Source organism: Lethenteron reissneri, chromosome 16, assembly GCF_015708825.2.
Source record: "Lethenteron reissneri isolate LAM-NWPU_2019-01 chromosome 16, ASM1570882v1, whole genome shotgun sequence".
NCBI lineage: Eukaryota > Metazoa > Chordata > Hyperoartia > Petromyzontiformes > Petromyzontidae > Lethenteron > Lethenteron reissneri.
The window spans coordinates 7,709,132-7,730,829 of record NC_083794.1 but is presented as its reverse complement, the minus strand read 5'-3'; the positions used below and the strand labels follow the sequence as shown (position 1 = coordinate 7,730,829).

At 41.8% G+C, this 21,698-nt stretch overlaps 2 protein-coding genes and 1 long non-coding RNA gene across 3 annotated transcripts in view; 2 read left to right on the top strand and 1 right to left on the bottom strand.

Annotated features, from left to right (window-relative positions):
• LOC133342895 (sterile alpha motif domain-containing protein 9-like) overlaps positions 1-6,970 on the top strand; it is an 18,119-nt gene extending 11,149 nt beyond the window's left edge. The window contains 2 exon segments of the mRNA XM_061552269.1: positions 404-4,005; positions 4,007-6,970. Of these exon segments, the coding sequence (XP_061408253.1) occupies positions 404-4,005; positions 4,007-5,095 (4,691 nt within the window). The 3' untranslated portion in view covers positions 5,096-6,970.
• LOC133342897 (uncharacterized) overlaps positions 1-10,418 on the bottom strand; it is a 22,798-nt gene extending 12,380 nt beyond the window's left edge. The window contains exon 1 of the long non-coding RNA XR_009755194.1: positions 10,325-10,418. This is a non-coding gene — a long non-coding RNA (uncharacterized LOC133342897). The remainder of the gene's footprint in view (positions 1-10,324) is intronic.
• Positions 9,445-21,698, top strand: part of WDR19 (WD repeat domain 19) — a 26,075-nt gene continuing 13,821 nt past the window's right edge. The window contains exons 1-18 of the mRNA XM_061552270.1: positions 9,445-9,460; positions 10,160-10,307; positions 12,929-13,020; positions 13,509-13,574; positions 13,670-13,795; positions 13,995-14,110; positions 14,390-14,505; positions 14,897-14,977; positions 15,363-15,475; positions 16,018-16,191; positions 16,762-16,832; positions 17,261-17,433; positions 18,004-18,118; positions 19,180-19,289; positions 20,280-20,402; positions 20,632-20,781; positions 21,087-21,234; positions 21,402-21,606. Coding sequence (XP_061408254.1) covers positions 10,302-10,307; positions 12,929-13,020; positions 13,509-13,574; positions 13,670-13,795; positions 13,995-14,110; positions 14,390-14,505; positions 14,897-14,977; positions 15,363-15,475; positions 16,018-16,191; positions 16,762-16,832; positions 17,261-17,433; positions 18,004-18,118; positions 19,180-19,289; positions 20,280-20,402; positions 20,632-20,781; positions 21,087-21,234; positions 21,402-21,606 — 1,985 coding nt within the window. The 5' untranslated portion in view covers positions 9,445-9,460; positions 10,160-10,301. The remainder of the gene's footprint in view (positions 9,461-10,159; positions 10,308-12,928; positions 13,021-13,508; positions 13,575-13,669; positions 13,796-13,994; positions 14,111-14,389; positions 14,506-14,896; positions 14,978-15,362; positions 15,476-16,017; positions 16,192-16,761; positions 16,833-17,260; positions 17,434-18,003; positions 18,119-19,179; positions 19,290-20,279; positions 20,403-20,631; positions 20,782-21,086; positions 21,235-21,401; positions 21,607-21,698) is intronic.

Genomic DNA, 21,698 nt, shown 5'->3' with positions numbered 1-21,698 from the left:
TATTACAACTAAACCATGTTTGTTTGTGGTACCTGCTGTTCTCAAAGAGGGATGGTGCTCAAGATGCACAGTTTACAGTGTATGGAAATACAATTTCTGTGCTGTAATTATGTATGGAGTGTGTTGATGCAATATGGGGGAGTAGGAGTAACCAAGTCTGTGGGATTGATTTTAATGTGCCAGTTAGGAGTCTCGACTTGAAACGTTCGTGACTGCAGGAATTCATATTCTTGGTTCTCTCGGTAAAGTCACGTAGAAAAAAAATTGAAATTAGAAATAAAACATTGAAAATTATAAAAGAAAACATTCAATATTTTGTTAATACACTGTTAATACAGTACTGGTGTTTTGATATTTTTGCTTATTGTTATGTTTGCCTTTATTGCAATGTTTGGCTTTACAGAGCGTCGTCCAGAAAATATGAAAGACTGGAAGGACAACCACGTTCAGAACTGGCTGCGTGAGATCCAGTTTAACGAGTCTTCGTGTGACAAACTTAAACAAGAAGAAGTCACGGGGGCCGTACTTGTTGTTTTAAGTAAAGAAGATTGTGATAGTTTTAAGATACCTCGAGGGCAGATGATTTTACTGATTAAAAAAAGAGATGAGTATATTTCTAAATCTGTGCAAGACACAGTGCCAGTCAGCACAACAAAACTGACAACAGATCTTGCTAAATCTGAGTCGGAAAAGAAAAAGGAATTGCCTCAGAGCAAACGCAACTCAAAAGGGTTTGCAGAAACACCTGCTATGGTTGATCCTCAGTGTACATTAACAATAGGTAATGAAGGAAGAGAGATTATATTGATTGACCCATGCCCCTTTGAAAGTGATAGTTCTAAATACAGTTATGGCAAAGGGAAATGTTTACCTCCTGAATCTGGCAAAGGGAATTTGATCACACCCTGCCATGAATATAAGGCTTTTCAACCTGGGACTTGTACTTCTGAGGAGAAAAAAAAGAAGTCTTTTATAAATGAAACTTTCAGGTTTGCTTCAGCTTGCATAAACAGTCGAACAAATGGCACTATCCATTTTGGAGTGGGGGACAAGGAAAATGGTTGCCTACATGCTGAAGTTCTTGGAGTAGATGTGTCCGATGTGAGAGACTATCAGCAGTGGTTGTTGGATGGCCTCGCCACATGTTTATGTACTGATGATGAGCGAACAATTGTTAGCTCTTGTATGAGACCACCTCGATTTGTAAAAGTAGGTTCCTCCGGTACACATTTGGCAAATAACCTATTTGTGATCGAAGTTGACATAGTGCCAGCCCATAAAACATGTGGAAATAAGATTGTGCGTGTAAAGCTGATACCAGATGCAGGCAAGGGTGCAAAAGAAATAGCTTTCAAACGGGATCGAGATTTGTCAGAAAAGATCGGCAACATTGAGCAATACTTAGAAAATCATTTACCGGTGTTGATAAATCGGAGGCTTCAATGTGAAGAAGCGCACACATCAAAAACTGAAAGGAAAGCAATGCACACCGGTCTTGACTTAAAACTTACTAAACTTATTACCGGTGGTGAGAAAACACTTGACGAGTCTACTTATGATCATTATTTATTGGTCACAAATAGTCCTGAAACAGATTCTATTTTGAATGACTTAACGTTTATTAAAGAAATCCCGTGGCTTGCCGTATTAGATTTTAATTCAAAATCTTATTACAATGGATTGCACAAAATGTTTAGGGATAATAAGTTGGCCGTTCAGCTGAATTCACCACAGGCATATGATGGCTGGTATAAGGGCCTGGACAAATTTTGTGATGACTTGAAGATTGGAAAGATATGTCAATGGATATACTGTAACGGATGGTCTCCGCTCAATGATTCAAAAGAAGCGTGGATGGATGTTGACATGTGGCATCGTGATCGTAGCTCAGCTGTGGCTAATGTGATCAGCTTTCTCTGCACTCGAGTTCTACAGACAGGCACACATTTGGTGGTATTCCTACTTTTGAGCACAGTCGATTCAGAAAAAGACCCAATGCTGGAGGTATTAAAATGCTTCTACAAAGAAATGCATGGACACCAGCATATGCTGTGCTTAGCAGACAATGAAAACACTTATGATAAGTGGATCAGTCTACAAAGTATTCTCAAACCAGAAGATTTGGAGGATCGTTGTATGAAAGGGATGAAAATGCGTGAAGTGAATGATACAGTCCTCAGCATTAAAAAGGAGACCCGCATGGACAAAAAATTCATTCCAGAATTTAATGGCGCACTATGCATTGTGGATGATGAAACTGAAAAAGACATGTCCACTTTGAATGTGTTGTACCTTAACCAATGTGAAGACTGTGCTATAGAAGAAGATGAAAACAAGTTTAGAAAATTCAAGCTTGAAGAAGAAACAAACTATTACAAAGGTGGCAAGATCACCTGGTGGTTATTTTACTTCACAGATAGAGGATATTCTAAATGTTGGTTTAAGCGGGACAACTATGATACTCTTAAAAGAGCAATTACACGACAAGAACAGGATACATATCAGTCTGTGAAAATAGTAAACTTGTTTCATCATCCAGGTTGTGGTGGAACTACAATGGGCATGAATGTTTTGTGGGATTTGCGAAGAGACTTCAGGTGTGCAGTTGTGAATGATAATGTGCACAACACATTGGAAATAGCAAGAAATGTGGTGCATCTATTGACTTACAACAAAGACGATACAAATGTAAGACAAGAAGATGGTTTCATTTCCGTTTTGCTGTTGGTTGACAATGCCGCATTCGATGTTGGGCAGTTACGCAAAAACATTTCTAAGCAAATCGATGGAAAAGGATGCCGAGTAACACGGCCCACTGTGTTCATCCTGAGCTGTTGTCGGGCCACAAATCCTGAAACACTGTGCCAGGAAAACCCGAATACAAGCATCCCACTGACTCACACTCTGACAAAAACTGAGACAACAGCAATTGTGGAAAAGCACCATGAACTCGAAAAAGAGCATTTAGAAAAAACTAAATCCTTCATCTCTTTCATGGTCATGAAAAATAACTTTTCCAGGGACTACGTAACAAAGTTAGTGGAAGATTCTTTGCAGTCGGTTCCCAATTCTCAAAGAGAGTTAGATTTTTTGGCCTATGTTGCACTGCTGAGTGTGTATGTTGAGGATTTCTCCCTTCCTGTCTCACACTGTCAGCAATTCTTTGGCATCTCTGGATATTTGAGTAATTTTAGAACATTTTTGCACAAGGCAATATCTTTTCTATTAATTGATCTGCAAAGAGAGCAGTACAATTTGTATAAAGCAATTCGTATTGTTCACCCAATGGTTGCTGAAGAAATTTTAAAACACCTGTTTTCAAAAATGTCAACAGATTTGACAAAAATTGCGCTTAACTTTTTTCAAGAAGAAGCCATGTTCCATCATCGATTTGCCCAAGACGATTTCCTGCAAAGCGTAAATGAAATGCTTATTAAGCGGCAGTACAAAGAGCACAGACACCCATTGGACAGCGTAAGACATGTGGCTACGGAACAAATTGACGCTGAAGAATTGGAACTAGACAAAGCACTTTTTTCCAATTTGGTCATAGCCATATGTGAGGAAAGCAAAGGGCAAGCTGCAGCTATTGAGGTTCTTGAGAAAGCATTTAAAATGCTGAGTGAAGAACCTTTTTCAGCCTTTATTGCTCAGGCCATAGCCAGGTTACTCATTAAAAGTGAAAAGTATGATGATGCCAAAATATGGGCCAAGAAAGCCTGCACTATCAGGCAGAATAACCCTTTTATTTTTAATACACTTGGGCAGACATATAGAGCTGAACTGAAACACACTTTTAGAAGAAAACTGATGAAGAAAGAAATAATTCAAGAACGTGAACTGTGTAAAGCGTTGGAACTTGCAAAAGATGCTTCACATTGGTTCAAACAATCTCAGGAAGCGCAAAGCCAAGAAAGTACGACTATTAATGTGTCTGGTTTCCTCGATGAGTGGGATGTTGCATTGTACGTTATCAAACTACTTAGTTTGACTGGAATGTTTCACTTGCGACTCTCCTTTAGGGAAGCTGTCACTTCAAAACTACTTGATGAAGGACACAGAAACCCTTCCTTCATCCATATCGAGTTTATGGGCACCTTATCATGATTATCTGAAAAATCTGGTTGCCAACATAGAAAGATGTTTCGAATGGGTTATTCGAGAAGTTCTGTATCATAAAGCATCGGACATTATGACCAAAAAGTACCACCAACTCTGTGAAACGTATGCAGACGTGTCCCAAATGATTTACAGTCCCCAGCAGCTTTCCAAAAAAAAGGAAATAATCGCCAACGCAGTTGGTGATGACATCAAGCTGAAAATGGCCGGTGGAAGCAATTTTGAATTTCTTTTAAAGAAGTTGTTTGATCCACAAATGGAAAAAAGGCTCTGTGATATCTTCACTTTGTTAAAGAACCTGATGAACACCGAGGACATGAAGTACTTTCCGCATTACTTCATAGTCAATTGTGCAATATGCTACTATGGTCCATCAGGAACTAAGGCCACACATTTCCAAGAAATGTACGACAAAGGCTTGGAGATTGCAGGCAAGATTTGTCGTGGAATTTACGAATCGACACCTTATCCATACTTTGTTATAGCACTCCTCCTTTTGCCAAACTTGGAAAATCTTACTGAAGAGCAGACGAGGTATCTTGTAAATTCTCTGGAGCAGATGTACACTCTGTACAAACGGCATGCAGCAAAAAAAGCTTTTACATTTTCCACAAAAAATAATATTTTATACTTGGGTCAAGGTGAGGGCTACACGAGCATTGTCCACCGCACACAGTTGCACCAATTTTGTGAGCTGAAGCAATGGCATGAGCAACGCAAATGGTGGTTCCAGGAAGTGTGGACTAATTCAGAAGTCTGTGAAAAGCTAAAACGCGTACGTGGATTTGTCCGGTCACAAGACAAGATTTTCATTAGCACGGCCTATGAAGATCTTAACATTCCAGTGACTCCTTCCAATCTTTCTTATACCCGCTGTCGATCGTACATTGAGGAAGTAGAATTCTACGTAGCTTACTCTTTGTGTGGACTCTTTGCATACGACATCAAGCCAGTTCGAGTAAGCAACAAAAAATAAAATACAGTTTCTACCATTTTTAAACATTCGAACCATTCAGCTAGTAAGGTTTATCAAGTTAGTCAAGCTATTAAAAACACTCGTGCTTGTCAGCCACTACCATTAATAGTGCTACAATATCCGCAATGCCATTTAAAATTAGACAACACCCTAATGATGTATCTTATGTGGCCATTAAGAGGTCATAATGTGCTAATTTGCACGAATGCTGCTGCCATTTAAATATATGGTGGCCGTGTGGTCAGTGATAAGAGTTCAGTATGCCACAGTTTACAAACCTTTTGCTTAAATGGCATCTAGGAACATTGGGTATTGATCATATTACTATAATGATATTACTATTAATACTACAAGATGTTCAAATGCTCTCCAAAGACATTTGTGTGTAACCCCGGTCAGCTTTAACACGCTATATCTGTAAAATAAGTTTAAAGTCCTGTAGTCCCTCAACAGTGTGTTGCTCGAAGACACCAACGTTATTTGTTATTTTCTTTGTGATGCTAAGGTAAATATCTACTGCAAATCATGAACTTATTCGCTTTGCGTGCAGGCTGTACTAATGTCACATCATAGGTGTCCAACAAGCAACAATATGTTATAAGCATTTGTTTTGATTTTGATTGTTTATCATCATTCTTGATTTTTTAAATCTGATTAAGTTTATGCATTTTGGCAGCAATGCCATAAAAAGGTGTCCTTTTACCACAGGCCGTGATGATTAAATTATTGGCATAAACAGTACTGTGCTGTTACAGTGCTGTTTACAGTCCAGTACTGTTTATGAAAATCATTTCAGACCTTGATGGCACGAACTATGAAATTATGAACGTATGTTTATTCTTTGGCTTTCTAGCATACTCTTTGGTTCTTTCGGTTTTCTAGCAGTTTGGTAACGTCATATGAATATCTATAAATGTGCACCTAAATGCCAAGAATGGCAAGCTACCATTCTTGGATGTTTTAATCGAAAAGAGACCAGATGGCTCAATGGGACACTGTCTACAGGAAAGCCACCCATACGGATGCCTACCTAACACCAGACTCCAACCACCATCCATCCCAGAAGAATTCCCTCATCAAAACTTTACACTATAGAGCCCGATATATTTCCGACCATCACCTAGTAAGTGAACTGGAACACGTACACCAAGTTCTCAAGATGAATGGATATTCAGACTACACAATTCGTAAAGCTATCACCCCAACCTTTGGGAAAGAACCATCTGAGGACCCAATCAAAGCCATCACCTTGCCATACATAGCAGGGGTCGCCAAAAGATTTCCAAAATCATGAGCAAACAAGTTCCAGGTTCGATCATGATCTGATCCCATCTGTGAAGGATGTGATCCCTGACATGCAGTACCCCGGCGTCTACAAACTAAGCTGTATCTGCGGCAGTAGTTACATTGGGGAAACTAAGCGACATGTCTTGCACCCGTGTTCGTGAACATAAGGCAGATCTGAAACACACTCGGACCAATACCTCGGCCGTGTCTGATCATTTGTTTTGATGTGGTGGGCTCACGAAATTGATTTATCTAAGACGAAGGTACTTTGTAAACCCACTGGACTATCAGCCAAGATTCGTTCATGAAGCCATCCATATATACAGACACAGACACAATTTCAACCGAGAAGATTGGTACAAACTTAGTAATCATTGGAAGGACGTTATTAACCAGTTTAAGTCATAACTGGCTGTGATGTTCCCATCCTGCCACCTTCCGATGTTAGTTATTTTCGGCTCTCCGATTTTACATTAACAGATTAAATTTCTCACACCAACACAGCCACCTTCGTGCGCCGACCTCGACGTGGCAGAGGCTTTGTGATCTTACATTAACATGATAATCTCTAACATTAACATAGCCACCTCAGCACTGCTAGCCATGGCAGGCCGCTCACCGACCTTACATTAACATGATAATTTTTACCTGGCAGCCTTATAATTGGTGGAATTCCACCGCCAATCGCGGTTGCTGCCCATCACTTAAATTAACAGCTGCCCCACCCATGCTGCTGACATTTGGGCTACGCCCATTTTAAACCTTTATAAACAGTTTGCCTTTAGAAGTTAACCCCCTTTTCCTGATGACAACCGCTTGTGTTGCGATCGAAACGTAGTTTTTTGTTATTTTCTTTCAACCGACGTGAGTTTACCGAAAGACCCAAAGAATATAAATGCCATCTTTTACGAAAAGTTTTTTTATTAATATGTAATTTATTTGTTGGTTTGAATATATTTTTTGCATGCTTTTGTTTTTAGTCTAGGAATTTTTAGCCAATGAGATACCATAAAATTTGATACTCGTCTATTTTAAATGTCAAGAAAATGTCAATACTACGTAGTATTTACAATAGTATTGCATTTTTTTTGCAATGGACGGAACCTAAACTTGAGTTGAAGGGCTAATTTACAAATTAACCACTATGCATATATTTAAATAAATGCAGTGCCACTGAGGTAATACTGTATACACTAACAATTATTTACAGGTAACACATTTTTTATGTAAAAACTGTTTTGATTGCCCATACTTTTTATGACTTAACCTCCATTGTAATAGATTTTACTTTTTGCCAGGTTTTCTTTTTGGAAGGTGAACTGCAACAGGCTTAACCATATGAGCATCTTCAAAGTTTTGGTCATTGGTAAACCAAAATAGAAGACAGTCTATTATGGCATACTCTCCAACCCGTAGCTAGTTACATCCATTATATCTGTATTGTGTAAGGTTTCGCTCTGCAATTCATCTTCCCTTCTACTTTCATATTCAAAGTACGATTCGCCACTATAATTACAGCTACACACGATGAGGCTGTCCGTTGAAACTCCAGCCCTGGGGTTGATTCAGACATTTTTCTCCCATCCAGGGTCGATAAAATGTATACTTACGTGGAAACACACAGCAGTATTTGTGTCATGAAGTATCTCACCCACACTATATAGATGTATAATTTCCACCAGACTCAGGACTATATACAGGAGATGTGGACCTTCCCATGCTTATTTGTGTGTAATATAATCACGTTGAATTTTTTTTTTTACTCATTGTCTACCATTATGTCGAACTCAAATAAAATATTAAGGTTGGAGAAGTGTAAAGTGTTGTTGCTTTTAGAACATAGAGTGGTCTCAGGTTATACTATATATGGCAAATATTGATGACGGTATTACAATACCGTGGGTTGTAGGCACTCTGCCACATTATCCCCATGTCATGTGGGTTAAAACAAAGCATTACGTCACTGGTGCCCACTTACAGAAGCTGATGGGCAACAGCCTAAATCGATATTATCTGAGATGAAAACGATGGCAGATTTATTTCAAGCCTACTTAAAGTGAATCAAGTGATAACTTACGTTCCATAAGTGTCTTGCATAATTCACTTGTACTGACTGTAGAAGTAACTTAGTCCCATGGTACTGTGCACACTCAGCTGAATGTCACCATGAGAACCATCTTTGGTGGAATGAGAACCCCACTGCCGTGGCTACCAGTTTTAAGGAACATCTCCCCCATAAGAAATGTTGCCACCTGCGGTGACCAAGAATGCTGGAGAAGGTGGATGTGGGACATCTTCATTCCTGCGTCCGTGCGTCTTAAGTTGAATGCCCTTTACCACAGTGCGACGAATGGAGACGTGACAAGGCCTTCATCAGTGATCCGCATGTGCAGATGCCTGGCCTTGATGTTTTGTACAAGATTTCGAAGGATCGCTTCCCTAGTCCCAATGTTGCAAATAAGCTAACCTTTCGTTTATCGCTTCCCTAGTCCCAATGTTGCAAATAAGCTCACCTTTATTTGACCAGTTAAGGCCCACTGAGCTTTATAGCTTTTTTTTCAGAAGCGACCTGGCCACAAATGACAGTTCAACTTAGTGGCTTATCACGTGGCAGCCAAATGTGTAGCAGCCAAATACTCGAAACGCATGTTTCTAAATTTGGGGAGAGAAACCGGAGGACCCGGAGAAAAATCTCACGCAACCACGGGCAGAGAGACGCGCAAACTCCAAATATACAGCAGCAGGCGTCAGGATTGGGATCGAACCCACGACCTCTTGTATACCAGGCGAGATAGTTAACATCTCCTCGCCACCGTGATGATGAGAGAGAGACACGCAAACTCCCAATAAACAGCAGCAGGCGTCAGGGTCGGGATCGAACCCACGACCTCCTGTGTACCAGGCGAGGTAGTTAACATCTCCTAGCCACCGTGATGATGATGAGAGAGAGACACACAAACTCCAAATATACAGCAGCAGGCGTCAGGGTCGGGATCGAACCCACAACCTCCTGTATACCAGGCGAGGTAGTCAACATCTATCCACCGCGGCGCCCCAAATGGACATGTCACGCAGCAGGTAAAGGGCGAATCAATATTTGGGACGGGCTACTTCATGAGTTTGCTAGCAGCTATCAGTAAATAAAATGTATCGCTTCGGTTATTAGTTTCTCACAGGCTGAGAGTAAAGACAACGCACCTTTGGAGATTGAGTTTATTTTGTTTAAACGGCTGGTCACGATGAGCCACCTTCACGGATATTTTTACAGGTGGGAGATCCAGCATTTGGCACGTTTTGCTGGTTCAGCAATTCCACTGCTGGATTCTAAAATTGTTAGCCTGAGGACGACCGCTTGTGTTGCGATCGAAACTTCGTGATTTATAATTATTTATTCTTGGTTCTTTCGGTAAAGTGACGTAGAAGGGAAAAAAGCAATAAAATAAAAAAAACAATAAAATAATAAAATTAAAACAATGCAATTCTCACGACGTTTCGATTGCAACACAATCGCTTTTTTCAAATTTTCTTGCTGTGGATTTCACACCTGATGATGATTGCTTGTGTTGCTTTATTGTTTTATTATTATTATTATTTTATTATTCCCTTCGACGTGACTTTTCCGAAAGAACCAAAGAATATAAAAAAACACAAGCTACAAGCCACCGCCCGATTTTAGTTACGAAACGCGTTCGTAGCAAACGTTCTGCTTCGCGCGACCCGTAGCGGGCGCGCCACGCGTTGCCACGGTGACGCGGCCGAGTCCCCCCCCCCCCCCAGGCTCGGATAGCGGCTCGCTGAGTGAAGAAGAACCCCTCGGCTGAACACAACAACAAGTAAAACAACAACAACAACAAATACAACAAACCAGAGACGAGTCCGTGCAGAAGACGGCTCTCAGGCTCTCAAACACGCCGTCGCGATGAAGGTGAACGCATCGCTCACGTCGGCAGAGTGTGGCGACGCGAACTCCGGGCTGGTTTCACGGGACGGTGTCGAGGCGGCTTGGGCCCCCCCCGCGTCTCAGGGACGAGTTGCCGCTTAAGACTTTCAACACTGGGAGGAACCACCTGGTTCTACCAGCCCACAGGGGATTATTGTGTCCGTCCGTCCGTCGTGCATCCAAAAATGGGAGGGGTGGGGCTGGGTGGAGCTGGGTGGAGAGGGGAGGGTGGGGAGAGGCTGGGTGGAGAAGGGAGAGTGGGGCTGGGTGGGGGCTGGGTGGGGAGGGAGGGGCTGGGTAGGGAGGGGGTGGGGCTGGGTGGGGAGGAGAGGGTGGGGAGGGGCTGGGTGGGGAGGAGAGGGTGGGGAGGGGCTGGGTGGAGAAGGGAGAGTGGGGCTGGGTGGGGGTTGGGTGTGGAGGGAGGGGCTGGGTAGGGAGGGGGTGGGGCTGGGTGGGGAGGAGAGGGTGGGGAGGGGCTGGGTGGGGAGGAGAGGGTGGGGAGGGGCTGGGTGGGGAGGGGCTGGGTGGGGAGAGTGGGGCTGGGTGGGGGGTGAGAGGGGTGGGGCTGGGTGGGGAGGGGCTGGTCACCCCGTGGTGCCCTTATAAAACTCAACGTTTAACCTACTCACGCCGGCTTGTGCCCGCCCTCACAGTCGGGCATATTTGCGGAATACACCACGCCGCCGTTGACCCTGCAGGCCATTGACCGAGCAACCCAACGTTCCTACCAGCTCCCTCCGCAGGAATGTGTTAAATAGTGAACTAAAGTACAACTTAGCGCCGCTCAAGCCGGTATTACTTGATGTGTTTGTCGGAGTGTACGCGTCATTTTTTTTTATAAGGCACGGGGTCCCAGTTTAACGCGAGCTTTACTGTACAAGGCATTCCATTGTAATGCGGTGCCTTAAGTTTCGTACTTTAACGTTGTTTTATTCACAGCAATAGTGGGAATTACAGTACCATAGCCCCGAGTGTACTATACGGCATACATTTACAATATTGTACAATGGTAGTTACTATGGCATGTATAGAATTGTATTTATTAAATATTTATACACTGCGAATACTACGATATAGATGGTTCTGTAGGTACGACAGTATATACGGTATAAATATTAATACAGTGAAATGTGGGACCTCCTTTGCCAGTACCAAATTATAAGAATAGGTTTTCCCCCTTTTATCTGGCAACAAAACAGGTGTTAATTTGTTAAAACACCAAACTTGTGGTCAAAATGCAACAAAAAAACATACTCTGATAATATATGCATTGTCTTTGAAACTGATTGGTCCACACCAGAGACAGCTTTCTGTTGAGCCTAGTCTCAAAACGGTGTTAGACCAGAGGACGCCAAAAGGCGTACAGCACAAAGACAATGCACTATCAGAGTAATGAGAGCTTGGGGTGAGCAGCTCCATCATGGGACCTCCTTTGCCAGTACCAAAATATGAGAATAGGTTTTCCCCTTTTTTCTCGCAACAAATTAAACACCAAACTGAAACCTTTTACAAGGAATCATGTCTGCATTCTGACCACAAGTATTGTGGTTAATGCAGACAACTTAACGCCTGCTTTGTTGCCAGATAAAAGATGGAAAACCTATTCTCACAGTGCAGTGTGTTTTACAATATCAGAATCGCGGAGCTTAGTCTCACTGAGTCGCAAGACCCTTTGGGCAGGAGGATACTACATGGGGATCTTTGACCAGTTGCATTCCTGTATTGAGGGGTTGGATTCATGTGGAAGGAATTCGGAAAACGCACACAAGGGTGGTGACCAGTCAAAGCTTCGCACAGATAGATTCACGGATCCAAAGCTTCTGGTCACCTTGCAGCCCAGGCAAGCACCAATCAGACTCAATCTGCGTAGCTTCTGAGATATGATACAATTGGGTGCGCAGCCGTGGGGATATTGACGTGTATGGGGATAATGTTACGGTGCCTGCTGGCTATGTTGGTAAGTATATGTCATTCAGTGTGGAAGAAAATGTTAATCTTTTACAGAGTTATTCAACATTCCAGGTAATGCTTAACTGGGTATAAATGTCCTTGGGACCCCTATGGACCAAACTGCATAAATTCAGCGCCTGGCACACAAGTGATTTTGTTTCCAATATGACTTTATACATGATTCTAGATTTGAAGCTTTCGTGACTGCAAGGATTCATATTCTTATGTTTTTTCGGTAAAGTCACGTAGGTAAAACATTAAAAAAGTAAAATAAAATAAAAATCACGACGTTTTGGAGGCAACACAAGCGTCCGTCCTTAGGTGGGACCGTCACAGCCACGACAGCTGTATCAAGTAAATGAGAGATTGCAGGAGCTACAATCTCTCATGACGGTCCCACCTGAGGACGGAAGCTTGTGTTGCCTCCGAAACGTCGTGATTTTTATTTTATTTTACTTTTTTAATGTTTTACCTACGTGATTTTACCGAAAAAACCTAAGAATATTTATACATGATTGTCAAATGCTGTTTACACATGTTTAATGAATCAATGAGAATAAAAGTCAGTGATTCAACATTCTTAACGAATACCCACCAGCTGAAACATGTCATTCTCAGTTGTGTGAAAATTGTGTGTCTTCTTTATTTCGTCTCAGCGTGTGTTCTCTCTCACGGAGAGGAATAACACTGGAGGTCCGTTGCTGTATGGCTGGCAGAAGACGCTTGGAAATTATCTGGCCCTGTCTGGGTACCTACAGCACTTGGGCTGGGAATAATCCCACCTGAATGAAATAAAACACAAACAACAAAGATACCTTATTCACACATTTCCACAGTCACCTTTGTAACAAACTGCTAACCCTGGGTTTTATGAGTGTGCTTGTATTTTTACATTTGTTTGCTATTCTGTGTGGCACCGTATCGCCTGTATATTTGAAAGGATTATAGTTGCCATACTGTAAACATGTTTAATAGTTGTTTATACTGTAAAGACATGTCAAAAGTATATATTTTTAGGTTAATATGGGTCAGTTTTCGAACACTTAATCATTATAAAGTTAGTCGTACTCTAAATTGCTATTCTTATTCAAAACCACATTTAATATATATTTCATTACAAATCATTGACAGAGTTAGGTTTTGCTCCTGTATTTGTCATAGATTAGGGTCACGAAAAAATAAGGTTTAAGCTATCTACATGACATGTGTTGATCAAATGCACTATTTTCCTCTTAGGTCAGAAAGTTCTGCCAAGATTTATGACCGGCATGGCCAGAAGATCGATTTGATCAACCTTCCCGGGTAAGAAGGGCTTGAAAAATAAAGTCTGTTAAAGTTGTGTTCATGTGTCACGTACTGATGTCATTATATACTGTGCCTTGTTAATGCTTTTACAGAAGGTGCTTGGGGTTTGACTGGGATAAAGATGGCGACACCCTTGCCTTGATTGCAGAGAAGTCGAGCAGCATTTACCTGTGGGATGCTAATACGCACAAAACCAGCCAGGTGGATAGTGGCATGAGGTGAGATAGCTTCATAATCCAGCATTGCTTAGACATAAGAGCGTCACTACATGTTGACCCCACATTTTGAAATATATATGGATACTTTGTAACTTAAGTATTAACGTTATTAAGACGTAGGTCTTCTTTTGTAATTCAACACCACACGAGTGATTTGCATCAATTTGGATTCCAATTAAGCATCTGCTCTCTACTGCAGGGACCAGATGACATTCTTGCGTTGGGGACGCTCCTCGGCCATGCTGGCTGTTGGCACAGCCAAGGGAAACTTGCTCCTTTACAACCATCAAACTTCACGCAAGATACCCATACTAGGTACGTGACCGCTGCTTGTGCATTGAAGTGTAACATTAGGAATTGCGAGCAAACTTACCTTCATTTTCGCAGTACAGAAATGCGTACCTTGTTATAATCACATGTAGAACATGTACCGGTAATTATCACTTATTGCTGTTTATCTTAGTCTTTTCTAAATTATTGCTGCATTAATAATGTATCGTAGATTGTACAGTATTTCATTCACAGTGAAGGTATAAACATTGGGATGAACCAAAAAATGTTTGCATTGTCACATGCTTCGTGTGCATTTCTCAGGTAAGCATACAAAACGCATAACATGCGGTTGCTGGAGCGCCCAAGACCTTCTGGCGCTTGGCAGTGAAGACAAATCCATTACTGTCAGCAACCCAGAGGGTGACACTATACGACAGGTAAGACACCTGTTATTTCAAAATTCATTGTCTCTCCTTGCTCCACATAATAATCAAATGTTTTGTTTGTGTATAGGTTTAGATTGTTAGTTTAGATCATTACTGGACTGAATGAGAAAGACACTTTGTAATAACTTAAAGATATCATCCTTAAATGTAGCCAAGAATAAAATTGTGGACATGATAGCAAAAGTGTCGAGCAATACTCTGTAATTTGAGATGATGGTATTATTTGCTTAAAACGAGTTGTCTAGCAAATGAACTTGTTTTTGTTAAAGAATAGTAACAACCAGCATTGTTTATGGTTTTATTTGTATTGCTAATATTGACTGAGCGTATGCTTTGGATGTGTGATATTTTAGAAGATTGTATTGTGGGCTTTGTTTTGCAGGCCAGCATCAGAGCAGACCCAAGCGAGATGCTTTTTTCTGTGATGAAAACTGACGAACGAAACAACTATGGAGAGAATACGGTCAGGCATAGATCCCATTTCAAATGTTTTAACCTGCATTGTAGTGGCCAGTTTCATAAAATATATTGATGGTATTCCTTATGTTGTCATTTAAAGTCATGCCCTTAAGGGGGAAAACGTATCACTTGAGTTGTTTAATGTATGTAGTCACAGAATCCAAACCTTCTAAGTGTTCAGCGCAAGACCGTGCATAGTAGGCTGCTTGCCTTATGCAATTAGGATAGAGTCATACAGCTGTAATCACAATGCAGCCTCTGGATAGAGTAATACAGCATTAACCAACAATGAATCAGCATGTGCTTCACATGGACATGAGCATAATTAGTTTCACAATTGCGCCATTATTTAACTGACTTGCTTTTTGGTTGATTTTCCCATTGAACAGGTGAGTCTTATGGTAGGAAAGAAGACCCTGTTTCTTTTTAATATGAACGATCCAGACAACCCAATTGAACTCGCTTTCCAGCAGCGATATGGAAGCATCGTCTCTTACCGCTGGTAAGGGTTTCTTTAAAGTCAGTAGATCACAGCACCTCACTACAGTGAAATTAATATTCTAGTGTGTACATGCAGAAAGCTCATTTTGCTTTGTTTCACCCCATATTTCAAACTAGAATTTTTTTTTAAGTTTATAAAATATGTTATTGTATGAAGTAATTTGAAATTATGTTATTGTTTTTGGTACCTCACATACAACTTTTGGGAAAACGCCCTTTTAAATCACACTGACAAAGTAACATCCTTTATTTAAAAAAGTAACAAAAAATACCTTTCATAAAGTAGGTAAAACATCAAAATTAATAAAAATAAATAAAATAAAACAAAAATCACGACGTTTCGGAGGCAACACAAGTCTTCGTCATCAGGTGGGACTTGTGTTGCCTCCGAAACGTCGTGATTTTTGTTTTATTTTATTTACTTTTATTACTTTTGATGTTTTACCTACGTGACTTTACCGAAAAAACCTAAGAATATGAATCCTTGCAGTCACGAAAGCTTCAAATCTAGAATTTCATAAACTACTTTCATTCTCACCTCAGGTATGGCGATGGTTACATCATGATTGGTTTCTCGCAAGGTTACTTTGTGGTGATCTCCACGCACATGCGAGAGATTGGCCAGGAGCTCTTTCAGGCTCACAACCACAAGGACAGCCTCACCAGTATTGCCATCTCGCAATCACTAGGCAAGGCGGCCTCCTGCGGAGACAACTGGTGAGTTTGTCCACTAAAAAGTGGAAACGAAACAGTACAGTGTTACTGGTAGGAACCTCCTGGTTACACTAGCCCACAGGGGATTATTGTGTCCGTCCGTCCGTCCGTCGTGCAGGGAGGGGCTGGGTGGGGAGGGGCTGGGTGGGGAGGGGGGGGCTGGGTGGGGGGTGGGGAGGGGGGGGCTGGGTGGGGGGTGGGAGGGGTGTGACTGGGTGGGGAGGGGCTGGTCACCCCGTGGTGCCCTTATAAAACTCAACGTTTAACCTACTCACGCCAGCTTGTGCCCGCCCTCACAGTCGGGCATATTTGCGGAATACACCACGCCGCCGTTGACCCTGGCCATTGACCGAGCAACCCAACGTTCTTACCAGCTCCCTCCGCAGGAATGTGTTTTGCAGTAACAGCATCATTGCATTAAACCGCTGTTACTGAGGTGTAGTTAGTTTCATTAAGTGAATAACCCCAGACACAAGGTATATTGTTGGCAATGTGCTACTTCAATATATGTGTACATATAAAAGACAAAGTTTCGTGATTAATTTGCGTTTTTGTTTTTATTATTGTTATCAGCATCAAGATTCATGACCTTTCAGAGCTCAAAGAGATGTATGCCATTATTACCCTCGATGATGAAATCAAAGGTATAACATTCTTAACATGTATTAAACGCAACACTGCAACACAGCTTGTATAGTAATAAAGCATACAATCTCTTGATGTTTACTAAGTACTTCTGATGCTATGTAAGCCAAACTTGCATTATTTAGAATATTACAAATAGAAAATATTGATGTTTAAAAAGGCTATGTAACAAATAATGTGTGTCTTGCTTCTGGATATTACTTTGTGTGCAATGGACCTGTATTGAAATTTCTAAATTCAGAGTTACGTATTGTCCAAAGTTAATTAAACCAATGCTTTTATTTTGAATGCCTATTTTTCAATAATCTTGGTGAAGTCTTCAGCAGGAATACATGGAGCACCAAAATCTGAAAATTCACTTAATTGGTTACTTCTGGACTTTGTCATTAATTACATCTCTACATCAATGTGTGTGCACGTGTACAAGGTCTGGACAAGCTGGCATGGACAGACGACGGGCAGCTACTGGCCATCTCCACCCTGCGTGGCTCGTTGCACGTGTTCCTTACCAAGCTGCCTGTGCTGGGGGACACATTTTCGACGCGAATTGCTTACCTCACCTCCCTGCTGGAGGTCACCATTGCCAACTCAGTGGAAGGGGTGAGGAGCCAATGCCAAACGTCTCACCAGTGGCCTCACACTGTTGTGTGTATTTATACATAATTGCAAGCAGTTGTATGACCCCAAGGTCAATCTTTGTTGGTCGCAGCCAGATTATCAGATCTCATTAATGTAGAGTTTCTTACTCCTAGCAATGCTTAGCCTGGTGCTATAAGGTAAAATAGTAGGTAGTTTCCTTTAGTGCAGTAGTAATTTATAATCAGGTTACATTTCAGTCCTGCTAAACATGGACTTTGGGGTTGAGTAGTGTTAAACCAATGAGACTGCAGTATGGAGCACACTTGAGATTGAAATGGTTGTCAGCTGTCCAGCACTGATAGAAATAGCATCATATCAGATAGCCTTTTTTCCAACAGTTGATAGTGAATAACTTAGGGCAGTCTTGGTGAGGTTAGAAATCATCTTGATAGACACATGTCATTTTTGTACAATGAAATGTCATTGTTGTACAATGAAATTCCAATAGCATTGAATAGTTTCAGGACATTTTTTTTCCCCGAGTCTTCGCAATAGAGGAGTGTGTTTATGTCCTTTATTCTCCATAACCAGGAGCCGCCCGTGACCGTTGCCATTGACGTGGAGCCCAATTTCATCGCGGTGGGGCCCTATCACCTGGCCGTGGGCATGAACAACCGGGCATGGGTGTATGCGCTCAGCGAGTCTGGTACGTTCACATTATTGCAGCCTCTGATAGTGCTCCGTCAGAATCAATGCCACACACATAATATGAGTAAACATTTTTTAAATTACTTATTAGGTTCATAGTCATCACCCAAAATGCACCCGATCTCTATCACATTTCAGTAGCTAAGGTGGCTTGAGCCTAGATAGTGTTTGGATGAGTGAACGCCACACACCAGGTTGTCATATGTAGCTGCAGGGCAGATGCATTGTTGCACTTCACTTTGCGCTCACAAATCTATGCTGCCCGCTTTCTCCAACCCGCAATGACTAACGTGGTGAAGTATGACCAAATAACCTCATGACCCACATGGTGTGGGGAGGTGCTCATCCAACAGTGGATTGACAAAAAGGGCTGTATATATAGCAATATCTTGCAATTAATTTACAATGTTATAGATTTTTGGCAATATTTTGGTCTGGGTTCCTTACTAAATAGTGACATTATTATTTCAATTGTACTTTTAAGTCACGTCTTTTCTGCAATGTAAATGGTCTAATGTAGCTCCAGATAGGAGATCGACTCAATAAGAGTATTTTTTATAACAGAAATGTTTTTCACATTTCATCTAATATGCAGTGTGGTCACAGTGCCATGGGCCAGATACCACCGGCAGCTACAACCCACATTCAGACGATGGTTAATATTGGTAGGATCCACCTGGTTCCACCAGCCCACAGGGGATTATGGTGTCCGTCCATCCGTCGTGCATCCAAAAATAGGAGGGGTGGGGAGGGGCTGGGTGGGGAGGGGCTGGGTGGGGAGGGTGGGTAGGGGCTGGGTGGGGAGGGGCTGGGTGGGAGGGTGGGGCTGGGTGGGGGGTGGGGCTGGGTGGGGAGGGGCCTGGTCACCCCGTGGTGCCCTTATGAAAACTCAACGTTTAACCTACTCACGCCGGCTTGTGCCCGCCCTCACAGTCGGCCATATTTGCGGAATACACCACGCCGCCGTTGACCCTGGCCATTGACCGAGCAACCCAATGTTCCTACCAGCTCCCTCCGCAGGAATGTGTTTGACACTGTATGTGTGGTACCTGTGCCTAGGTGCAGTGGAGCGGCTCAAGGACCGTGAGTACCTGGGCACAGTCAGCAGCATGCGTCTGAACGCTGACTACGCTGCCGCCCTGTTTGAGGGAAAGGTCCAACTGCACATGGTGAGTGCACTGCGGGAGTGACACTGCAGTGCCAGCTGTGCATTTAACTGACTCTAATTAGCACAACTAGCAATGTCAATTGGACTGCATCCTAAGAGGTGTTTTAATTCCCCCAAAACTTGGTATTGTCTGTCGTACTTTTTTTGTTTACTGTGATAGCAAAAAAGATTTTACCAGTTCCATACGGTACTATCATTAATTAAAATAGATTCGTATGCTCATGATACAGGTACAAAATTACATGTCTAAGAATCAATTTAGTATAATTTGTATATTTTAAATGTCTTTGTCAACGTATATGCATCCTATCCACATGTACACTCAGAGACAGAGAGAACAACACAATGATTATAGAACACATGAAAAGTATAGGAATCATTGAGTTCATAAAAATAAGTGGGCTTGCAGAGAACAAATAGCTTGAAAATCTTGTGGTCAGTGGTTTAGGTTGGCAGCCAAAGGCGAGAACAAAGAGGAAGACTACTGCAGAGATGGAGAGATGAGATCATCTCATGTATAGGAGGTCGATGGATTGTTGCATTCCAATACTTTGAAGAAGGGTGGCAACTTGAGGAGGCCAAGATAGGTTATATGTGAATGGTCGATATGACTTGCAGCCATTATATTCTGCACACTGCATTATTGATAAAAAAAAAGAATAATTCCTGAATTATGATTCTTAATTGTGATAGTTAATCAGAATGCAGGTAGAGGTGAATAATTATATTGCTACAGTGAATCGTACTTTCTATGGAGTTTTATTCAGTTATGCTTATATACATGTGAAGTACTCGCAAAAAACCTTGGTACTGCATACAGACTTGTGGTGAATGTATGTTGCGTGAAAGTATACACATGGGCTTCAGCTGAGAGTTTGAATGGAAGTATAGAGTTCTGGCAACGGAGCTTGCGTAGGTCTCAGAGCATTTGTGGAATAGCGAAGTTGTAACGAACCTGTGCTGATTTCAAGGTTGTTTTTGGTGATGCTAGATTGAAGCACAGGGTCCTGATGGCCAGGAAGAACGTGAGACACGGCTGTTTCCCAGCGGGGATGATCGAAGCCGTATTACATGTCACGCGCTGACCGCCGACTTCCTGATCTACGCCACAGATGTGAGCCGCAGGCTTGCACATACACAGACAGCAATGTTTGTGCACGTATGGGCATACACGTGCAAATCCTTCTTGAATAACACATTTTTTTAAGTGGGATATTTGCTATGAAATAGCCAAGAATGTTATGCAATGCTTATATTTTTGCTGAATATTCCTTTTCAATCTGCTTGTGAGGTTAACTTGTAGATTTTACTTATTTATTTGTGCCTCTATCTGTTATGTACAGGCCGGTGGTATATTTTACTTTTTTCTGGAGGACTGGCAGTTTGTAAACGAGTACAAGCACATGGTTGGTATCCGCAAGCTCTTTCCAGACACCAGTGGAACTCAGTTGATCATCATTGATGACAAAAGTGATGGCTACGTCTACAGCCCTGTGAGTAAATAATTTCAAGATGACACAACAGCAGATGCCTACGTTATTTTGTAGGGGCATTGTGTCTAATGGTCATTAAAAAATAAAAACTTCTTTAAAAAATATAAAAGTATGGCAAGCAGTACATTTTCATGTCCGGTCTTTAAATAGTTCATTGTCACATATACAATGCGATTACCACACGTTTGTTGGTTTAAAAACTAATGTATTAAAATTAGAGTATATTTTAAAAGAGTATTTGAATGCACTTCGGTGGAGGTGTTCTGTGATGTCTACAAAAATGTATTTGTGCTGGTCTTATTCAGGTCAATGACTCCCTGTTTGAGATCCCCAACCTATCACCCACCATCAAGGGCATCCTATGGGAAAATTTTCCCCTGGACCGTGGAGTCTTTGTAGCTTATGACGATGACAAAATATACACGTATGCCTACCACAAGGACACCATCGCAGGTACTTACAAACTAAAATTCACAGTTCACTTGAGTATCAATGAAGGAGCAATATATTTCTTGCAAAAATGTCGTCGTCCACTTTATTGAAGCACTTTTACCTGTAATTGAGACTCATAAAGTAGCAGGCATAATCTTAACCAATAGTTCTTCATTTAATGCCATCAGGTTCCAAAGTCATCTTGGCCGGCGGTACCAAGTTGCCCTTCTCACAGAAGCCCCTGCTGCTCTACAACGGAGAGCTGACGTGTCAGACTGGCAGCGGAAAGACCAACAACCTCCTGCTGGGCTCGCACGCCTTCCTGAGCCCCATGGTTGACAGGCCGCAGCCCGAGTGTGCCCGATTGCTTACCCAGAGTCTCATGCTGCGCAGGTTGATATTCCAACATGAAGATTCTCAGACACATGTGACATGCGCATACGTTTGATAAAAACATTTTAAAGTGATGTCCTTACCAGATTTGG